We start from the raw sequence: 19599 nt of genomic DNA on the forward strand, positions 1-19599 counted from the left end.
CATATGTCAGCACTTCACCATGACACTTTACATTGTACTCGTGCTTAAGTCCTATTTAATTTGAGTTCAACAGCTTAGAACTTTGTCATGGAAATATCAAAGGCCTGTGCCAATCAAGGAAGGTCTGGAAGTGATGTAGGGGATTTACTCACCTTACAGTAGTTTACTAGAATTGACCTACATCACGGGGTTTTCAGCTGGTTGTTCCACAGACTAATGGCTGGAAACCACAGTGTTGACTCATTTACTACTTTGGCAGAAACAAGACTATGAAGACTAAACTAAGACTATTACTTAATAATTCCCGAAACTCATGTCAACTTTGGGGTCAACCACTTTGTACGTATTTTTATCGATTGATTGATTAATTCATGCAAATGTACAAATGTATTTCAAAATTTGTAGTTTTTATTTTCGATTTTGTTTTAGTTTTTTAAGAGATGAAGCAAAAATCACTTTATTTCTACATTTTTAATTTTGACGGTGGTGCTTTGTGTAAGAATTTTATTTACTGCTATTAATTTCAACTTCTTGTGAATAATCTTCGCAGTAGAGTTCAACAATTATCGATCAAATAAATATCTGTGTAAAACCACTAAAAACTAATTGGAACCTGACCACCCTTGTGACAAACGTTACTTTTTAACGCCTGTATTCCCTCTAAACCTGAGAAGTAAAGCTTACATAAAGCAGCTCACATGTGGCATTAATTGTAAGGGGAGGGGCTGGGGGAGGGGCTTCTCTCTCACACGAGCCACATTAAGCAAAGAAGCGCGTACGGATGGTTAGAAGTTAGAAGAAAGCTAGCTGTGATTGTTAGAAGAAGACGACAAGTCATGGTTATACTTTAGAAACACTTTGACTTACAGATTATTAACCTGTGACTTGGACGTGCAGACTAATTTAGCACGGATTCATGCAGAAGCTCTATCAAGGCGCTGCTTTTTGCACACCGACAAAGCACTTCGTCTTCATTTCTTTAGATTTTTGAAGCTGGTAAGAAGCTTTAAATGCAACGCTGCTTGATTTATGAGAAAACGATGGCCGAGACGAGGAACGGCGGGACTTCACTGAACAACAACAACTGCAAGGACCACAGCAGGAAAAAGCTGCTTGTCGGAGTGGATCTGTTCTGCTTGTTTTTAGGTAAGAGACCCACTGCATGGACTCTAATGTGATCAATAGAAGAGACTCGCTGAGGGGTTTAGGACAAGAGAAGCAGTTATTACATTGATCGGCAATAAACCATCTGATTGTGATAGAATCTAAATTCTTGTGTGTAGTAATTGTCGAAATTCCGGGACTTCTAAACAACCCTGAAGTACTCACCGGTGGACCACAGGCAACTTTATATTGTAGTGAAACTCCTCGGTGTTTCGGATCAATTTCATGTATAAAATAATGAATGAAAGGTGGACTATTCATCATTTATGAAACGTTGTGTTTGTGGATATAATATTGTATTGATAGTTTAAATATAGTGTTAACAAACAAGTGGATACACGAATTAAAATTTTGAATTCAAGGGAAAAATCAAGATTTAGAAGAATTGTGAAGTAGAATGTTTATGGTTTTGCTTTCAGATAGTTGTATGCAGAAATAAGACAAATGTTTGTGCCTTGATGATTGATTGACTTGAGATACGACGTGAAACGATCACTTTGTCACAACATTATGACTAATATTACCAACAGAAATTTGCACATCACTGATTTTGGAGTTGGATTTGAATTCATTCTACTGTGGTTTGTAACTGTTGAGATAAAAATAAGCTTATTTGATTCTGGGAACTTGTGATATAGATTTTTAACTTTTAAAAACTTTGTACATCTTAAAGACAAAACATATCAATTAATCAAAATAATCACTAATAATGACTTACAGAAGAGAACATCTCATCACCACTGTGTTTTGTGATGTTGTTACATAGGGATTAGTGCTGGCAGAGTGGAAACTGTTCTTACTAAATTGCTCTTGAGAGAGGATGTATTTCTAAGGTGCCACCCACACCTGTACCTCCGCTGTTACTCCTTATTATATTTTCCAGAATGTCTCACGTTCCACACCAGCCAGGAATGCTCTTGAAGTGACATCTGGCATAATATATTTGTTCATGTGGAGTCATTAAAGGAGAGTGGTGAAAAGGTCAGGCGTGTGTGTGTGTTGCGGGCTTGTGTGTGTGTCCATCAGCACAGGCCACTCTTCTGATGTTGTGGCTGAGTTGATATCAATCATTGTGGCTGAGAGACTGAACCTGAAGTCCCTTTAAAAGGTTTGCGTGGCCCTGAGGCTTTAAAACCTTTGCCCGCTTGACTGCTCACTTTTTTTTCTCCTCCTTCTTTCCCGTCTTTACTACAACCATATGTTTCTAATACATGTTGCTCCACGGAATGTCAGTGTGGAGTCAAATAACAACAAAGCGATGTGTTCACTTATAGAATACATTTTGCAACATTTTACATGGGGGGGGGAAAGCAGCAGTCTAGCTCTTGATGAAACAATTTCATTACAGATCTATGAAAGATGTACATATGTTACAGATTCCACATCTGTATTTACATTTAAGGTTCTAATTTGAACCTTCTGCAATGCTTTGATGTGCAGAAAAACACATTGATCCACATTGACTGGTCCTTGCTGCTGTGCTGAGTGATGACAGACCATATTAGGTATGGCTTCTCTTTAAGGCTCAGCTACATCGCGCCTCAGCTGACCACAACCATGGATTGTGAAATATTGATGCTGGCTAGATTTCCGTTTATTCAGTTTAAATGTGAAGGACCATTAAAAAAACACATTTTTCAGTCGAGGAGTGACATTAGAGATTCTAGCCGCATGTTAAGACATCACTTTAGCCCCCCACGATCTTAATACACGGGCCCCTGTCAGTCACAGTCCCTAAGCATCATCCTAACTGCCCTCCTGTTACAACACTACTTCTCATCACCTATGGGTTTGGCTTACTGGAAGCATTTCCAAAAACATCAGCCTCATGTTTTGCACCTCTGAACACAAACTCCCACCTTACTACTATTACACTATTTATAAAGTGATGGGGAAAAACCTGTATGGTGTCCCCGCTGAGCGTGCTGTCTTGCCCCACCAAGCTATCTTTAGATGTGTGTTTCTGCACACAGAGAAAGCCTGTCAACAAACCAGCGGTGCTTTCCTGACTTAAGATGTGGTTTAGAGGAAGTGACCACAGGGAGGAAGCGGTGGGCTCACTCCGGTAATCGCACACACTTGATGGTGAACGTCGCTTCCCTCTGCCCTTCGTACACATGAACCTCGTCCGTTCGCACACTGATCCCAGCAGACCATCAGTGCCACTTAAGGTATCATTACTAGGATGGAGCCGAGTTTGTTTACAGACTCCAGGCCGGGCTGAGGAAAGAGAAAGTGACCCAAGGGTGCAGTGAGCAGGCTCAGGTGGCTTTCATGTCTTCCACTAAATCGTCTGATAATCTTTAACATGGTGGGGATATTTGTAACAGTTGTGCACAGCAGACCTATTATCCTCCAACAGAGAGTTTCTTTTACACTTTTGTGGGTTAGAAATCATAAACATCAGGCAATTACAAACAAAGGAAACAAAGTCACGGCAACGGTGAAACACTAACAATCCAACCATGAAGCTGCGGGTCAGGGAGTCGATCATAATGATGTAGTAAATATTAAAAAGAGTAATGGAGTCTTAGCCGACACGTGCTGCCCAATTATACAGCAAATAGGAGAGTGATTCATCTTCGCTCTAAAATGTTAAGAAATGCCTGTTGGAAGTAAACCAAAGCCAAAAATGAGCTAATAAGTATTCAGTCTATAAATGATGAAAGAGTTTATTGAATAATTTTGTCAAATGATTAATTAACCACCTTTTCACCCCACATGATATAGGAAAGGAGCAAACAACCTCTTTATCAAGGGTTTGTCTAAAAGCTTAGATAGGATGAACTGATCCTGTATGCAATGTTGCAGCCGCTGACTCAACAGTTTAATCTGTTGTATCCGTTAATCTTTTAGTCTATAGAATGCTCATCACAAGTTCCCAGAGTCTCATGTTGACATGTTCAGAGCAGCAAATCTTCACATTCAAGAAGCTGCAAGCCCACATTTCTACCTGGTAACTATCAAAGCGGTTTTAAGCAAGTAAAACCTACAGTTTGTGCGTTCCGGACTGTACCATGTCTGTAGAGATCTAAATGATAAACGCAGCAACCAAAATACGAAAGAATTTCTAGCCACTAGGAATTCAATGCAAACTCGAGGAGGCAGACTTGGACTTTTCCTTCCACAGTGGAACTATGAGAGAAACGTACACACGGAGACAGACAGCGAAAAAAGGTTATGTGGGGGGTTGCTGCCACACACACAAGTGTGGGTAAAAACAACTGCATCTGTGTATACACCACACGTATACGTTTATGCGAGATCCCTGCAAAGTGGAAAATGTGCGTCTGTTTATTTTCACAGAGTCGCACTCTGTGTTTTGACAAATGCCTCCAAAATATGGTGGGATTTTAATCCGGCGTGAGGGTTATACGTTCATTCTAGTTTCCACACGGAGCGGCGGCGGCGACGACGTGCCAACACCAAACTGGGTGAAAGGCAAACGGGCAAGCTTAGGAAATTCTTACAAGCAGATCTTAAAAATTGTGATGTTTTTGAGCAAAGTTAAGAGGAGAAGCGGTGCTGAGTAAGCGTCGGTCTCCATTGAGGGTGTTTGCTTATTCGTCAGTAAGGTGGCGCCACAGTTGGAGTGTTAAGCAAACTGCTTTGGGGAAGAACAGAAGAGTACAGAAAGACACCTGATGTTGACTTTAGCAACTGAAAAGACTTATTAGCTTATAAATGTTTCTGTTGGCCTAATGCAAAAGACATAACAGTGTCTGGCCGATTGAAGGGAGGTAGAGGGGGGAGGGGGGAAATCCCAAGATGCTTCACTCAGTGCTGACGGTGCAGAATTAAGGAGTCCGAAAACCCCCAGATGAATAACTGGAAAAACTGGGGTTGACAGAATCCCACTATGATCCTGTTTTTCCATCTTTGCCGATCAGCTGTTTAGACGCTTGACCCATGCAGGTTCCTCAAATCGTGACTGCGTCGGCCACATTTCCGTCTGTCCTCTTTCTGTCCCCCGTCTGTCCTCTTTCTGGCCTTGGGGTTGGCGTTGTGGTTCTGCGGTCAGGACGCCTGCGGGGGGTTTCACACGTTTCACATCGTTTTTACACGTTGTGCGTCAGTGGTCGGCGCAGTCTTGAGTCCCTGTGTGTGTGTGTGTGTGTGTGTGTGTGTGTGTGTGTGTGTGTGTGTGTGTGTGTGTGTGTGTGTGTGTGTGTGTGTGTGTGTGTGTGTGTGTGTGTGTGTGTGTGTGTGTGTGTGTGTGTGTGTGTGTGTGTGTGTGTGTGTGTGTGTGTGGAACTGAACAGATCAGACATTCAGGATTTACTGCACCTACAAGTATATTTTTACAGTTGCAGAACTGGAGGGCAAACCACCATCCGTGCCTCAGAGGCCGCCCATGAGTGTGTCTTGGTATTTGTTTGAAGTAGGAGAATAAAAATGGCCACTTTAATAATACGAATCCTGCTGGATGGACAGGGAAGGCCAGCAGTGTGGAGTTCCCATCAGCCACCAGTTACTCTGTCGGTAACATGAGATGGACCCAGCTGGACCTTCAAAGACGGTCAGCTGTGTGTGTGCTTGCGCGTGTGTTTGTGTGTGCCAGTGTTAAGGATTGAGGGGCTCAGCGACTAAGGTGTGTGTTGACATTTGGTTTGAGAAATCCCCCCTCCCCTCACCGCCACCAGCTGCTTTCAGCCCTGAACCCCCTGCAGCCTTTACACTTTCAGGTTTCGTGTGTGTGAGAAACGGAGAGAGAGGTTTGTTTTTCTTTGTCCTGGCTGATCGCACAAATGATTCCGAATTATACTTGAAAGCCGCAGCGTCTTATTTAATGCCGCTTTGAAGTGATTCGAAAGTGTGTTTTCCAAATTCTGTCAGAGATTTAAGACGTCTCCTGGGTAACTCACTCACACACACACACACACACACACACACACACACACACACACACACACACACACACACACACACACACACACACACACACATCTATTTACTCCCACAGCTTGTTTGTTGTTGGAGTAATTTAAGATCTTTTCGCCGCAGTAATTGCTCTTAAACACAAGATTGATTCAAGCCAGCAGCTCAAAGTGTTCTGTCGAAAGATTCTGATCATGTTGTTTTTACATCAACCCCACTTTACTTCATGTGTAATTGTTGTGATATTTGGGCAATTTTCTACCAAAATTCATCATGTTCAGCAGAACCCCCTCCCCCCCATTCACACACACACGCACACGCACACACACAGGCCTACAACAGGCACTGTTAGACACTTACATTCAGCTGCAGTGGGGGTTTCAAGAGTTCTGATGGAAGATGGGGAAAACTACAGGAAACTGTGGCCTGGCGTGGAGAGACTGAGTCATCTGGAGGAACCGCATTGTTCCAACTCCTAATACTTCCTGTCAAAGTGGCTTGTGATTCAGTTCGAAGCACCTCAAGCATCTTACGGGTTGGCATTCATTTAAATCCCGTGACACAATCTCAGGCACTAGATTTGACTGATTGATGATGTTATCAGTAGTCTCAGGTTCTGATCACATGTCTGCTGGGACTTGTCAGTGTTTGATGAGTTCCGTCACCTTTTGTGTGTGTGTGTCCAACCATACAGTGTTGCTTGTTGCTGTGTTTTTGCACAAATCTCCCTTCCCGCCTTACCGGAGAGGATTCTTCTGCGGCGACAGCAGCATCAGCCTCCCCTATAAGGGCAGCACGGTGTCCAACGCCGTCCTGACAGCCGTGGGCGTCACTGTGCCCGCGGTCTCAGTAAGTCCTGGTGCGGTGCTGCAGGAGAGACACCCAGGGAACACGGGACGCACTCAATCCATCAAACGGCTTCAGTATGCGAGCGCATAGAAGATACAACCGGTTCAGGAGGCTCATTCATGCTCACAGACCTTAAGAATTTGTATTTTGGCAGCTTTAAATGATCTTACTGGTGGTGTTGCATGTTTTAGTTCATTAAATCCAAATCAAGCATACTAAACCATATTATTACCAAACCATTTCCAGAGCACACTGGAAGTTTTCAGAATGATTTCCCACCACACAGGCAGCCATTTGTTTCCATTTATTCCTCTACAGTGTGAAAATAAACTTAAAGAGACTTAAAGCATGTTTGACATAGCAAATCCAAAGTTGTCAAAGTCGGATCGTCACTGTTTGCTCATGCAGAGGCTGTTTTTAAATATTTCCTTATTGGTACATTCCAACATCTGCTGTTAGAAAGCTGTGAGCAAAATCCAACCCAGTCCACAAACTAAAGCTCTGCCAATGCTGGATTTTTAAGTCGGATATTTAGATTTAGTAAGCAAAGTTTGACAAAAAACTGATTTATTGGATGCTATTTTCTAAGTTCCCGCAAATGTGATTATAAAGGAGCGGTGACAGCTGCAGTGCAGAGGCACAACATATAACAGTTAAACAACAAAGTGTGTTACTAAAGATGCCAGAAACGGTAAATAAAGATTTATTAGGTTTAAGTTTATGAAGTCTTGAGTTTGTCTGGAAATCAATTGATAGAAAGTTTAAAAAGCCTCTACAATTCTTTTAAATTGAAGTTATAACCTCGTCATTCAATTTGATATAGACGACATTTATGACTCAGAACTCAAAGGTTAGGATTTGTGACTTTATCCCTTTATCTCTGAAAACTCCTTACACATCTTTACCTCAACACAATAATGCACATTTGACCAAATCTATATGAACCCACCTGTATGCTCCTTTAAAGGTCTGTGAAAAAGGTCAGATCTGTACATGATCAATGGTTGATAGAAGACAGATAATAGCCACAGATTGGATTGAGTCGTTCCCAGATGTTCCCTCGTCACCTCTTGCTCGCACCTGCAACCTCCCTCATTTCCTTATCATTAACCCAGCACCTCCATCTCTCTCTCCCTCACCCATCCCCCCACTCCCTCCTCCTCCTTTACCCCCCCCTCTGTGCCGCTCACCCTGCTTCTTCACACTAGCCGGCCTGCCTTTTCTGGTCATTGAGACCAGCGCTGTTCAGCCTTACCGCCGAGGGTTTTACTGCGACGATGAGTCCATCAAGTACCCGGCCAAAAATGGAGACACCATTAGCGATGGTGTGCTTTGCGCTGCAGGCATTCTTATCACCATCCTCTCTGTAAGTCACCTCACTCACCAACGTCATCATCACCCCTCATGTTTCAGCAGCCCTTCACCATTACTTGTCGCACCCACTGACCCCTGCACACGAGTGGCTTTCATCCTCAGTGTTTTCCAGTGGAGTCCCAGAAATCTGACCCGCCGCTAGACGGTGGACTAGACGCTCGTCTCGCGTGTTTATGATAATCTGACACGCTTCCATGAAGACGTCAGTATTGACTCTGTAATGTTACACCTTTCATTTGCCAAGTGAAAATGTGCACTGCTTAAAGTTCCTACTTACCATGAATGCTAGAAACGATAACAAATCAGTAAAGGAAGAAATTCTAGAAATAGTGTATAGAAAATAAATGCCATTCAAAATAAATTATTGTTGAGATCATAAAATCTAGATTTTGCTGTACTTGTTTTGTTCATTCTTATGATTGAAAAAATTATAAACTATTTTAAAAAAAATCTAGAAATATGTAATAATGATAAATATATACCACAAAGAAATCACTACAACAGTTGGTTGATTTCTAGATTTATGTAGAATTATACTGTAGATAATGTTTCTGCATAGTCTGTTGCCATGTAATCCTTTCTGTTTACAGTTTTGGCAAAAAAAAAAAAAAGCTTTCTTGCAGTGTTTTACAGTGCAGCCTTTTCTGTGGCAAATGAAAAATACATTATTTCAACTGACTACAGAGTCCAGAGGGTTAATATGGCTCAGGTGATTTACTTCACTTCACTTAAGCAGGTGAAGTGTTCTAATCTACTGGGATTAAACACTGAGGATGTTGTCAAACTCTTAAACATCTTTCCATAATTCATCTTGTTGTTTTCTTCATTGTCTCTGCTTAGAGTTTAAGGCTCAATGCAATGTTTATACTAGGTTTATATGTTTGTTTCTAATGTAATTGACTGCATATCCTGTGTGTCCATTTGAAGCATTTCTTGTGCACGTTATGTCACATCAGTCGCGTAGCAAAAGTGCCAAAACCTGAAGTATCTGATCAACCAATTAACATGCACACAACTCCTGGGGGTTACTGTATTAACCCTCCAGGTTGATTGAAATTGTGTAAGCAACACTGCCCACAAAATGTATTTCAGCTGCGATGGTGTTGCTCCAAATAACTTGAATGTACTTGAATCAGTGAGGCAACAACAAAGAGAGCATTTAAAGAGTAGGAGCTCCTTAAAGCAATCCGTGAAGAAATGATTTGGACTGAACTTGGTCCCTGACTTTGGTTTCTTTGTAAGTTGTAGCATTGTGGAGATGTTTTGGGTTCACTTACCAGGTCCTCACAGAACACAATCCATGTGAAACATTTAAAAACTCCCTAAAAGCTCCTCCACATGAAATTATACATTTGGTTACATACAAATGTTCACCGTGGCCTGAACCAGTATTTTCCTATGACATTTGACCTTGAAATGTCTGATTATTATTCTACAGTAACTTCTGGGTGCCCAAAGAACATGTGTTACCATCATTACAGCAGAGCACAGTTCTATTTGGGAATCCAGACTTTTATTGTGGCATGCTAGAGAAGTGTAACATGCATCTATAAGGTTCATTCAAAGACCTGGTCAGTGAACAACAAGTCTCTACAAAAAACCATTGTCAGTGACCGAGTTCAGACATAAAAGTCCTGAAATCGTTTATTAGCAGCACATCCCTCTAAGCGTTTATATCTGACCGGGCTCAGTCTACTCCGCAGCACAACCATCTTTTATTCTGCTATCACCTGGCAGCCCTGCAGTGAGATGCTGCCTTGCCTCTGGGCAGGGAGTGTCTCTCTGCTGTGTCCCTGAGCCATCCTCCTCCTCCTCCTGCTGCCTGACAGCAGACTACTATGATGGCTCGGGGCCACAAGGGTTTTGTTGGTGAGAAGCAGATCTGGCCCCGTGTAATTATGGTTGACGCAATGGTTGTTTGGTCAAATAGCTGTAATTGGTGGTGTGGATTTGTGGTCAAGGCGCAAAATAAAACGACTTTGCCAGATTTTCCCCCTGGTGAAACGTGACTTCAGTAAACGTCGCCCCAATTTCTGCTCCTCAGCCAACCAGAAACCAACATCGGGTCATTTAGGGCTTTGTTTCCTATTGAATAAAACTGAGAATCATGAGTAGACAAAATTTGTATGATGCAGATTGTCTTCATCGGTTTATAAAAACGAGAGCTACTACATGAGCCACCAGGCGGCCTCGTCCTCCGGTGATCATCTCTTGCGATTTGGTGAAGCGTCTCTAAATCCCACAACAGCGATGAATTAATTCAGTCACATAGTTAAATCTTTCACACGAGAGGAAGCAGATGTCTTTTCCCCCGGTTCTCCCTTTCCCAGGAAAACAGCTGAGCCGTGTCGAGCTGGCTCCAAAGGCCTAGATGGTGGAAACAACACACTCTATCAACTTGTTAAATCTCCTTACGGGCTATCCCTCCGCAGAGCGTTTCTCAGAACGCGGCTTATTCCTGCGCCCCTCGCAAGAATGTCTGATGAAACCGAGATACTAACATGAAAACAGCCAGACATCCCTTGTGAAATCGGAGCCTTTCAGCCTGCGCGCTGAAAAACAAACGTGGCCCCGACCGACGTGCGCCCGGCGGAGTCTGGCCACCAAAATCAGACACGTCGCCTAGCTCAGCGTTTCTGCTGATTAGAACCAGCGGTTACCTCCCCCACTCCCTCGGTGTTCTTCCCTCCCACTCGTTCTCCCTCTCAGCCTCTTTCTTCCACTCTCCCTCCTCCTCCTACTCTTCCACTCTTTGCACTTTTCTTTATCTCTCCAAGTCTCCCCTTCATATTTCTGTGCTCCTCTTGTTCTCCAGACCTCCCTTTCTCTCACTTTGCCTTCTGTCCCTTCAATCTCCTTCAGTGGAAGACAACAGGGCTAGTGGGGGGGAGGGGGGTTGAGGGTTGGGGCGGCGTTCTGAGCTTGAACAGCTGTTGTGAATTACAGCCCTCCACATCCCACTAAGTGGGCCTTACACGTCAATCGCAGGTCTCAGACAGTGGTTTATTTGCCCACTTACAGCAAACTATACACGCTGGACAATTTGAATTCGCCTCACACGTTGCCTCACTGTTTTCAATTCCAAGAATATGCAGACGGATAAACACGCGCAGCTTTAAGTTCCCACTGAAACTGTATCCAAAACTATTTCACTCCTCATATGTCACCTCTTCACCGTCGTCACCATCGTTCCCCTGCGTCACACATCACTGTCCCCTCTGTCCCTCCATCAGATCATCATCGGCGAGAGCTACAGGATCTACTTTCTGAACGAGGGGTCCAAGTCTTTTGTGGGGAACCCCTACATTTCCGCCCTCTACAAGCAGGTGGGCGTGTTCGTCTTCGGCTGTGCCGTCAGCCAGTCCTTCACCGACATCGCCAAAGTGTCGGTGGGGCGCATGAGGCCGCACTTCCTCGACGTGTGCAAACCCGACTTCTCTACCATCAACTGTTCTTTGGGCTACATCACTGACTATCACTGCCAGGGGCCGGAGAGCAAAGTTCAGGAGGCCAGGTATTCTAATAAAGCAAACACAAGAGCTAAATTGTGGAAAAACATGTTGTGAGCTCTGGTGAGACACTGATTGTTAACTACTCTCCACAGGAAGTCTTTCTTTTCGGGACATGCGTCATTCTCCATGTACACCATGCTTTATCTGGTGGTGAGTCACACACACACACACACACACACACACACACACACACACACACACACACACACACACACACACACACACACACACACAGTATTTTCCATTGTACTGTACACAACATCTAACCACAACTCCGTCTCGTTTCCAGTTTTACCTGCAGTCTCGTTTCACGTGGCACGGCGCCCGCCTGCTGCGCCCCCTCACCCAGTTCACCCTCATCATGATGTCTTTCTATACTGGCTTGTCTCGTGTCTCTGATCACAAGCACCACCCGACTGATGTGCTGGCAGGTTTTGCACAAGGAGCCCTGGTGGCCTATTGCATAGTGAGTAGTTGGGATGAGCACATCTGTATGTGTGACTATCTGAATAGACTCGTGTATTTATCATTTATTTTTATCAATGTACATTTGTTAGTTTTTTTGCATTTCTATAGTCATCTAAAAGTAATAACTTGATATTATGTTTGAATTTTCCTGTACAGAATTTACTGATATTATAAATGTCCATTTTTATATTCATCTTACATATTTTTTTTAGAGAAAAGTAAAAAGTCTTGAAGATATATAGTGTTTCTGAAAATAATTATTTATTATCAATGATATGTAATTTTTTTACATTAATTATTGACTCCAGTATCTTAGAAACCAGTGTGTTTGAGCTCCTCTTCTCCCTTTCTCAGTTTGTTTAATAACTTCCCATCAAGAGAAATGACTTGTATTCAATTGTCTGTGGTAACTGCAGTGCGACTGTAGTATTTTACTGTATGATTGACATTCCATTCTATTCCTTCCACAGGTTTTCTTTGTATCAGACTTGTTTAAGCCCAAAGGTAGACGATCTGCCATGTCACCGACCCCAGTGAAGAAGGATCTCGTTCCGTCAGCGGACATCAGAGAGCGGAGCAACCATCTCATCATGGCATGATCATCATCGTGACTGCAGCCGAGCGAGTGTATATACCCTGACTCTGTGCCATCGCAATCACTGCTACATCCTGCCAGGCTGAGAGCGGCTGAATCAAACTCCCAATAGCACGGAGAGTGCAGACAAATGTGGAAATGCCGAAGGTGTCCGGGGGGGATAAGAGGAAGGTGTGGTTTTCGCTCAACCAGACACATTAATGTGGAAAAAAAAGAGAGGACCACACTTCTGTTAATGCTGCGGTCCTCATCCGTCATCATTCCTTGGACAACTCCCTCAAGTCACATGAAGTTCTGAAATGGCAGCTTCAAAGCAAAGCTGTACGCCGGCTTGATCCTTCTCTCCTGCCGCCTTAAAAAAAATCTACAAAAAAAACAAATTCCTTGATTTCAGGAAGGATTTTTCCTTTTGTTTTAGTTTGATTTGTTTTTATTACAAATGTAAGCGTTGTTTGTTTTTAATTATAGCACTATTTTAGCTCAACTGTTCATCACCACTTGAATGACTTTAAAGTGAAGCTTGTGGAAAGCTTTGTAACGAACATTTTTTTATTTGTTACGTTCGCTGTGTATTGTTGCATACAAAGTACACAGAGAAGTTACAGAAGGTGGAGAGCACCGTGTGTTTATGTGTGTGTGTGTGTGTGTATGTGTGAGAGTTGGATGTGGGCCTCTTTCTGCTGGATAGGACGAGCCCCCACTGAGCCATTTAATGAAATGACTTTTATATGTACCAGACGGGTGCTCACTAAGTTTGTATGCGTGTGTGTGTCAGGTGTGTCCTTTGCATATGCATAGATGTGTGTTTATTTCTATATGTGTGTGTTCAGGTGTGCGTATAGGCCCTTCTGTCAATGTTCCAAAGTGTTTTAATGTCATGTCTCTATATTTCCGTGTTTATAGCCTTACAAGCGTGCCTCTCTTTGGCCAGAGAACATGCACCTGCTCCAACAGACACGTAGAACTCAAGACGGGAACACTGTGGAAAATGGAGCGTCACATGCAGTATATGTAGTTAACTGTTAGTAACCATAGTGATCGGTTGCATCACTGAGAAATCCTGTGATTATATGTTACACAAACATTAGTATACTCACCTACAAGCAATGACAGGGACTTGCTACCTTTTGGTACCAAGCCTCAATTTAACAAAGTAATAAAACACCATTGTACCGTTTTGGCACATTGTAAGACTTAACAGCTTGACAAAGTCCTGTGAGATCAGAAAATAGGGCTGGTAATAAGATCCTGCATTATAATCAGGAAAGAAAAGAACTTACATTGAACTTACGAATGTGTTTACATGACAGATTGCAATAATTCTCGGTAGGTGTGTGTATGTTGTCAAGCTGGCTAAAAACCACTGACGGAAGGTTTTGTGCAGACTTTACTATCTTGGCTCGAAATGCTCATTGGGAGACTATTCCTGTTCATTCTTACTCAGAAATGTATGTTAACTCTATATACAGCATCAGATAACGTCTGTGTGTCACTACAACATTAACAATACTGTAAACTACCATTTAAAGGGGACATGTTGTATGTTTGTGTTTCTATTGTCCCTCATTTTTGTAGTGTTATATAGCGGAGCATGTGTTGAATATCGTCCAAGTTATAAAATGTGAGGTTAATACCGGAGACGAACCCACTGGCCCTGAAATGAAAGCTTTATTCTTGATTGGTCCTTTATTTCTGTGGCATGATGATGGTAATGTGAATTCATCCCGCTTCACACCTCAGTGAATCCATATTTTGAAACCTTGGGGTCCCGCCAGCTCAGGTCTCGCACAGCTTGCCAAACAAATCCTGTTTTTACCAAGAAGGAACCTTTTTTTTAAAGATTTAAATACCCTAAATGTCCTGTTTTCGCCCAGTGTGCACAGCAGCGCAATGTATTTTGTTTGCACATGAAATGATTGAAAAATGTTTCACAACAGAGCCCTCACAATAACAACATGTAAACCTGGATTATGTGTCCCCTTTAAAGAAATGTCCACTATGCTTTGATGTGTTGAGACCTGTGTAAATGCCAAACATGCTGCTTGAAGAGGCGATGCCTGGCAGATGTCATACAGTGAAGTGACAACTTGTGAATATTAAGTTTCATGAAGACAAACGGCTTCAGTTCATTTTTTTATTATTAAAAAAATGCCTTTTCACTATTTTTGTAATGTGTGAAATTTTGTACAATAAAAATGTAAGACGTAACAAAGATAAAAATGTCTTTAATAAAAACACAAAAGATGGAAAGCATTGTGCCTTTTTGTTTTTCATTCTGTGTTTGACATTGGCCATATGTGACAGAGAAGAATGTTGGTGTTTCGTACTATTACTGTGATGGAGGGACCTGGGCGTGGAGCAATGGTAGACTTCCACGCTCAGTTTCCTGTGGGGAAATAGTGTACATTCCAGGCTTTAACCCCTCTCCCCAACGGCCCACTGGAATAATATAGACTACACGCAAAAACCATGCCAGAGTGGCGAAGTACATTCACATATGAGAACGCTTGGAGGTAAAATAACACACCTTTAGTGTTTTGTGTCTTACAAAATACAGCTCTGTCGCCATAATACAGCATAAAGATGTACACACACACATGGTATCCTGTCAGCTGACTGATTGTTCTGTGTGTGCCCAGAAGGAGCTTAGAGTTGATTAGCTTAATAAGCTGCAAAGTGTGTTTTGTTTCACAAACACGCTGAGGCTAATGCAGTTTTGTACTCGCATACAGAGCAGTTGCCTTGTGTTATGGCTGCTTATGATAAATGTTTCCAGTGTTTCCATCACCACAGGCCTACACCCTACAGAGTGTGTGTGCTCTGCGCTACATACTAGTTGTAGTAACTACTGCCAGGGAGGTTGTGTTTTTGCCTGTAGACATTGGTTTGTTGGGTGGATATTTTTAGCATTATTAGTCGGAAAATTCTGACTTGATTTCTGGCAAAACTTGATGAAAAGCTAAAGGGTCATAGCCCAGGTGAGAATGCATTCCATTTTGTTGACACCCATCCATCCATCCTCTGTAGCCACCCATTCAAGGTCTGAAGCAAAACACATTCACACTTGCAGGCAATTTAAAGTTTCCAGTTCACATAACCCGCTTGTTTTTTGAAGGTGGACGGAAATCCTGCAGACACAGGAAGAACTTACAAGCTCTACACAGAAAGGCCTTAGTGAGACAGGGATTTGAACCTAGGAACCTCTTACATCCACACAATCCACCATGCCACTGTTTCTCAAGACAGCTTTAGACGGTAATTCTATAAGTATTACAGGAATTGCTTCATTTTTCTGAAGCACACATTTCTGCACTGAATTATATGACAAACACATATGAGGAAACGTGAACAAATTTGGTCCAGCTTTGTTTGGTCTTGGCGGAGGTTCCAGAACGCCTTCAATTGCTTCTGTGACGCTGTGTTTCCCTAATGGATCCTTTCCATCTCTGCCTGTGTCTCCAAACCAAACATGGAGCGCTTTCCATCTAGTGATCAAACGAAGGAGTAAAAGCTGAAAGAATCTCCAACCAAACATGGCAGCACCTTCAATTTGTCCTCAAACAAATCATCACTTGCAGTGCCAGAGCCTTGTCATAATGTTTATCTTCATGACCCTGGTCCTGGCTCACTCCTCTCAGCCTTCAGCACTGCAAGATTCTCTCATAGATATCTTCAGTTGTAATTGAAATTGATGAAGGCTGCACATGAAGTATATTTTTAGAATTCACCAGACCAACAAATGGCACCATCCAAGAGTTTTCTAACATTTCCAGCTGGACCTTTGCTGATCTCGCTGAGATTCTAAGAGGCTTTCTCGGTCACCAGTGCTTAACATTCTAATAATGGAATCCTTTTCATGTGGCTTGGAGGAAAACTTGTGTTGTGTTTTCCCACCGCAGTTTAACCCCCGTTATTTGTGAGGTAATTACCCAGTGTGATTTACAAATTCTTCTCATGCACTATGCTCTGCTCTGTAGCACTGTGTGTGTGTGTGTGTGTGTGTGTGTTGTGGCAGCTCTGAAGTGACATCTCTTTCTTCACTATGGAATATTTCTCCCACAACACACATTCACACACTCCCACTGTAATCAATTAAATTTACCAAACTCAAGCATGTTGTCTTCACACAAACACACACACACACACACACTCACACTGCTTATCATTATGACACAGTCAATCCGTTTAGTAGCCTTTTACAGTGTGTGGGCTGCTTTGACTGTTTGTATATTAAAACTACTGTAGTTTATCACTGAGTACAGTTAAATTAAATTTTCCATCAGTCCCAAAATCAGATGAAGTAATAAATCATGTATATAAAAAAAAAGTAGTGGAATCCTATTCATTTAATCCACGTGCACACTTAATTCTAGTTGTACAGACAAAGACAAACATTGGACTGTAGTGTGTAAGTGAACATGCTAAGAGCTATGATTACAGCTTGAACTGCTGCCACAACTTGAAATTGATGTATCCTTACTGCGAATTGAGAGATTTTGCAATTTTAAATCAGTTTATTCAAGCATGTAGAAGTCATGATTGCACACAGACTCTCCCTGATATTTCAATTACATATCAAACCACCCAGTCAAACAAACCCATAGGCCCTGAACTACACTCAAAGCTTTATTGTGACATGTTGACATTACATTTAACACATTTGAATTGACTTTCCTACACACTTAGACACATAGAAACTACTAAAGAACAAAAAGATGAAACATTTTTAGGAGGAAGCCAGTGTCTAAGAACCTGCAGCTGATTCAAAATGCCTCCGCCAAACTGATATGAAGACCCAAGGACATTCTGTGTGTTCCGCCATCACTACATTGTCTGCCAGTGGAATTCTGGATTTTCTTCAAATGCCTCTATTCACTTATGAAGCTCTCCACAATCAAGCCACTGATTTCAACCCTTTATTCTGCTGGCAGGACCCTCTGATCAGGACCCCCAGTCTCTGGAATTGTCTTCCTGTGGACATTAAGTCAGCCAGTAATGTGAACCTTGATGTGTGTTGTTGTGGGTGTTTAGTGTTCTGTTATCTGTTGTGTTTCTTGTTATTTGTAAAGAACGTTGTGTTGCTTACTCTAGACAGCTGCCTTACCTCAACAGTCAGTTCTCCCTCAGTGTGCATAGTACTGCTCCAACAAGGAACAGAAAAAAAGTGTTTTGTGCATTAGAGAGAGCAGTGCAAAGGTTTTGAAATAGATCCTTAATGAAAATAAGAATGTGGGAATCTGTGTAATAGGCTCCCTTTCATCTGAGTTAGAACAAAGATAACATGGACCATTGTTGCAAAATGTCTGTGTGTCACTAAAGCTGAAGCCTGTCAGAGTCTGACTTTACACAGCAGTAGTTTCTGAGGTCATTTGCCCTCTCTCTGACATTTGGAGGGATGTTGAGGAAGAGAGGCACACCCACTTACCAGTGCCCTGGCTGATAACTGACCTCATTACGACTCCGCTGGGCATGTTGTTCTTATTCACAGAACACCATGATGAAGGCTGCCTCCCCAGGAGACTTTCTGCTCCCGAGCCGTGCCAAGTTCTTGTACTTTTTGAGTTTTTTTCCCCTTACTTGGCTCCCGACACACAACTAGTTTCTATGGCTATCGCTATCAAACAGCCACACATGCGCCGAAACACACCACATCTCTCATCCAGCCATGACTTGTTTATGTGAATATTCATTGCCTGTATAGTTTTCATTAGAGTGGACTGAAACAAAAGCAGGGCGAAGACAGCAGATTACATAATTGTCCTTAATTACTCACTCGCACACACACAATGTTATCAAACAGCCATCATATTCATATGAATGCTCTAAATGCAGTGACAGCATCATGTTTTGTGCCAAGCAGAAATGTATCACTCTCTCGTGAACACCAGAGAGGCCCACTTCTCTGCCATCTCAGCCTTTCTTCCGGCCAATATTCCCAAACCTGACATAGCTACTGTGACTACAATTCTGTAACCAACGATTGATAAGTTATGAGCCCCGGGTAGAGAGATCTTCAACAGATTTGTTGCAGTTACTTATTCTTCAACATCAACCTTCAAACTCTACAGATTTCTGCCAACTATGCCGGAGTGATTTTATCCCATTATCACATGAATATCTATCCATTGAAAACTAATGGCTGCACTGTCATGAAATAAGATGATAGATATTCATTGTCCACAGAGGATGAACCCTTTTATTTGGTGATCTGTGATCTTTCCTTGAGCAGCACCTTTGCAATACATTTCCTGCATCACCCCTTACACTAAGAGGAGGAGGTTGGTAACCATGACGTTTTGCCGAGCGCAGTCCTGCTCCTCAGAGGAAGGACCCTTTTTGTTGTAAGACCGTGAAGTGAAACATCAAGTGCCGGCTTCCCGCCCAACAGACGCAGCCAATCATGTACTTGGAACCCGCAATCAAGCCGGAGGTACCAATACCAGGGAGAGATCCACAGCCTGCTGCTGTGCAAAACATAAATTCGTAGCTTTCCGAGCAGTAAGGAGTGTCAGAGAATAGCAGAATCATCAGTATGTTAATTCCCCTCAACACTTTCGTAATGTTGGATGTAATGACTGTTGGAGCCTATACGCTGCTGCTGGTGGGATTTAGACTTTAGCCTTGTTTTAAATTGGATGTCACAGTCATATAACAACTTCTATAAATTCTCCATGCATACAGGAGCATTTCCCTCAAAGCTCTTTAAAAGCCATTTCTCACAGCAGCCCCCTTCCCCCACGCCCCCAAAGACGTACACCC

At 42.5% G+C, this 19599-nt stretch overlaps 1 protein-coding gene across 2 annotated transcripts; it reads left to right on the plus strand.

Moving 5' to 3' along the window:
- The first annotated feature begins 763 nt into the window (after positions 1 to 763).
- On the plus strand, positions 764 to 15090 carry LOC143010048 (phospholipid phosphatase 3-like). Of its 2 annotated transcripts, none has more exons than XM_076162183.1 (6): positions 764 to 1146; positions 6737 to 6891; positions 11499 to 11779; positions 11870 to 11927; positions 12067 to 12243; positions 12716 to 15090. In XM_076162183.1, the coding sequence occupies exons 1-6, from the start codon at positions 1011 to 1013 to the stop codon at positions 12842 to 12844; spliced, it is 936 nt and encodes a 311-aa protein (XP_076018298.1). In that variant the 5' UTR covers positions 764 to 1010; the 3' UTR covers positions 12845 to 15090. The 2 variants fall into 2 exon arrangements, with proteins under 2 accessions (XP_076018298.1, XP_076018297.1); XM_076162182.1 differs by lacking the exon at positions 6737 to 6891 and adding an exon at positions 8100 to 8257.
- The last annotated feature ends 4509 nt before the right edge of the window (positions 15091 to 19599 follow it).

This window comes from Genypterus blacodes, unplaced genomic scaffold, assembly GCF_046128005.1.
Source record: "Genypterus blacodes isolate CSIRO-AG114 ecotype Tasmania unplaced genomic scaffold, CSIRO-AGI_Gbla_v1 ptg000120l_1, whole genome shotgun sequence".
Lineage (NCBI taxonomy): Eukaryota > Metazoa > Chordata > Actinopteri > Ophidiiformes > Ophidiidae > Genypterus > Genypterus blacodes.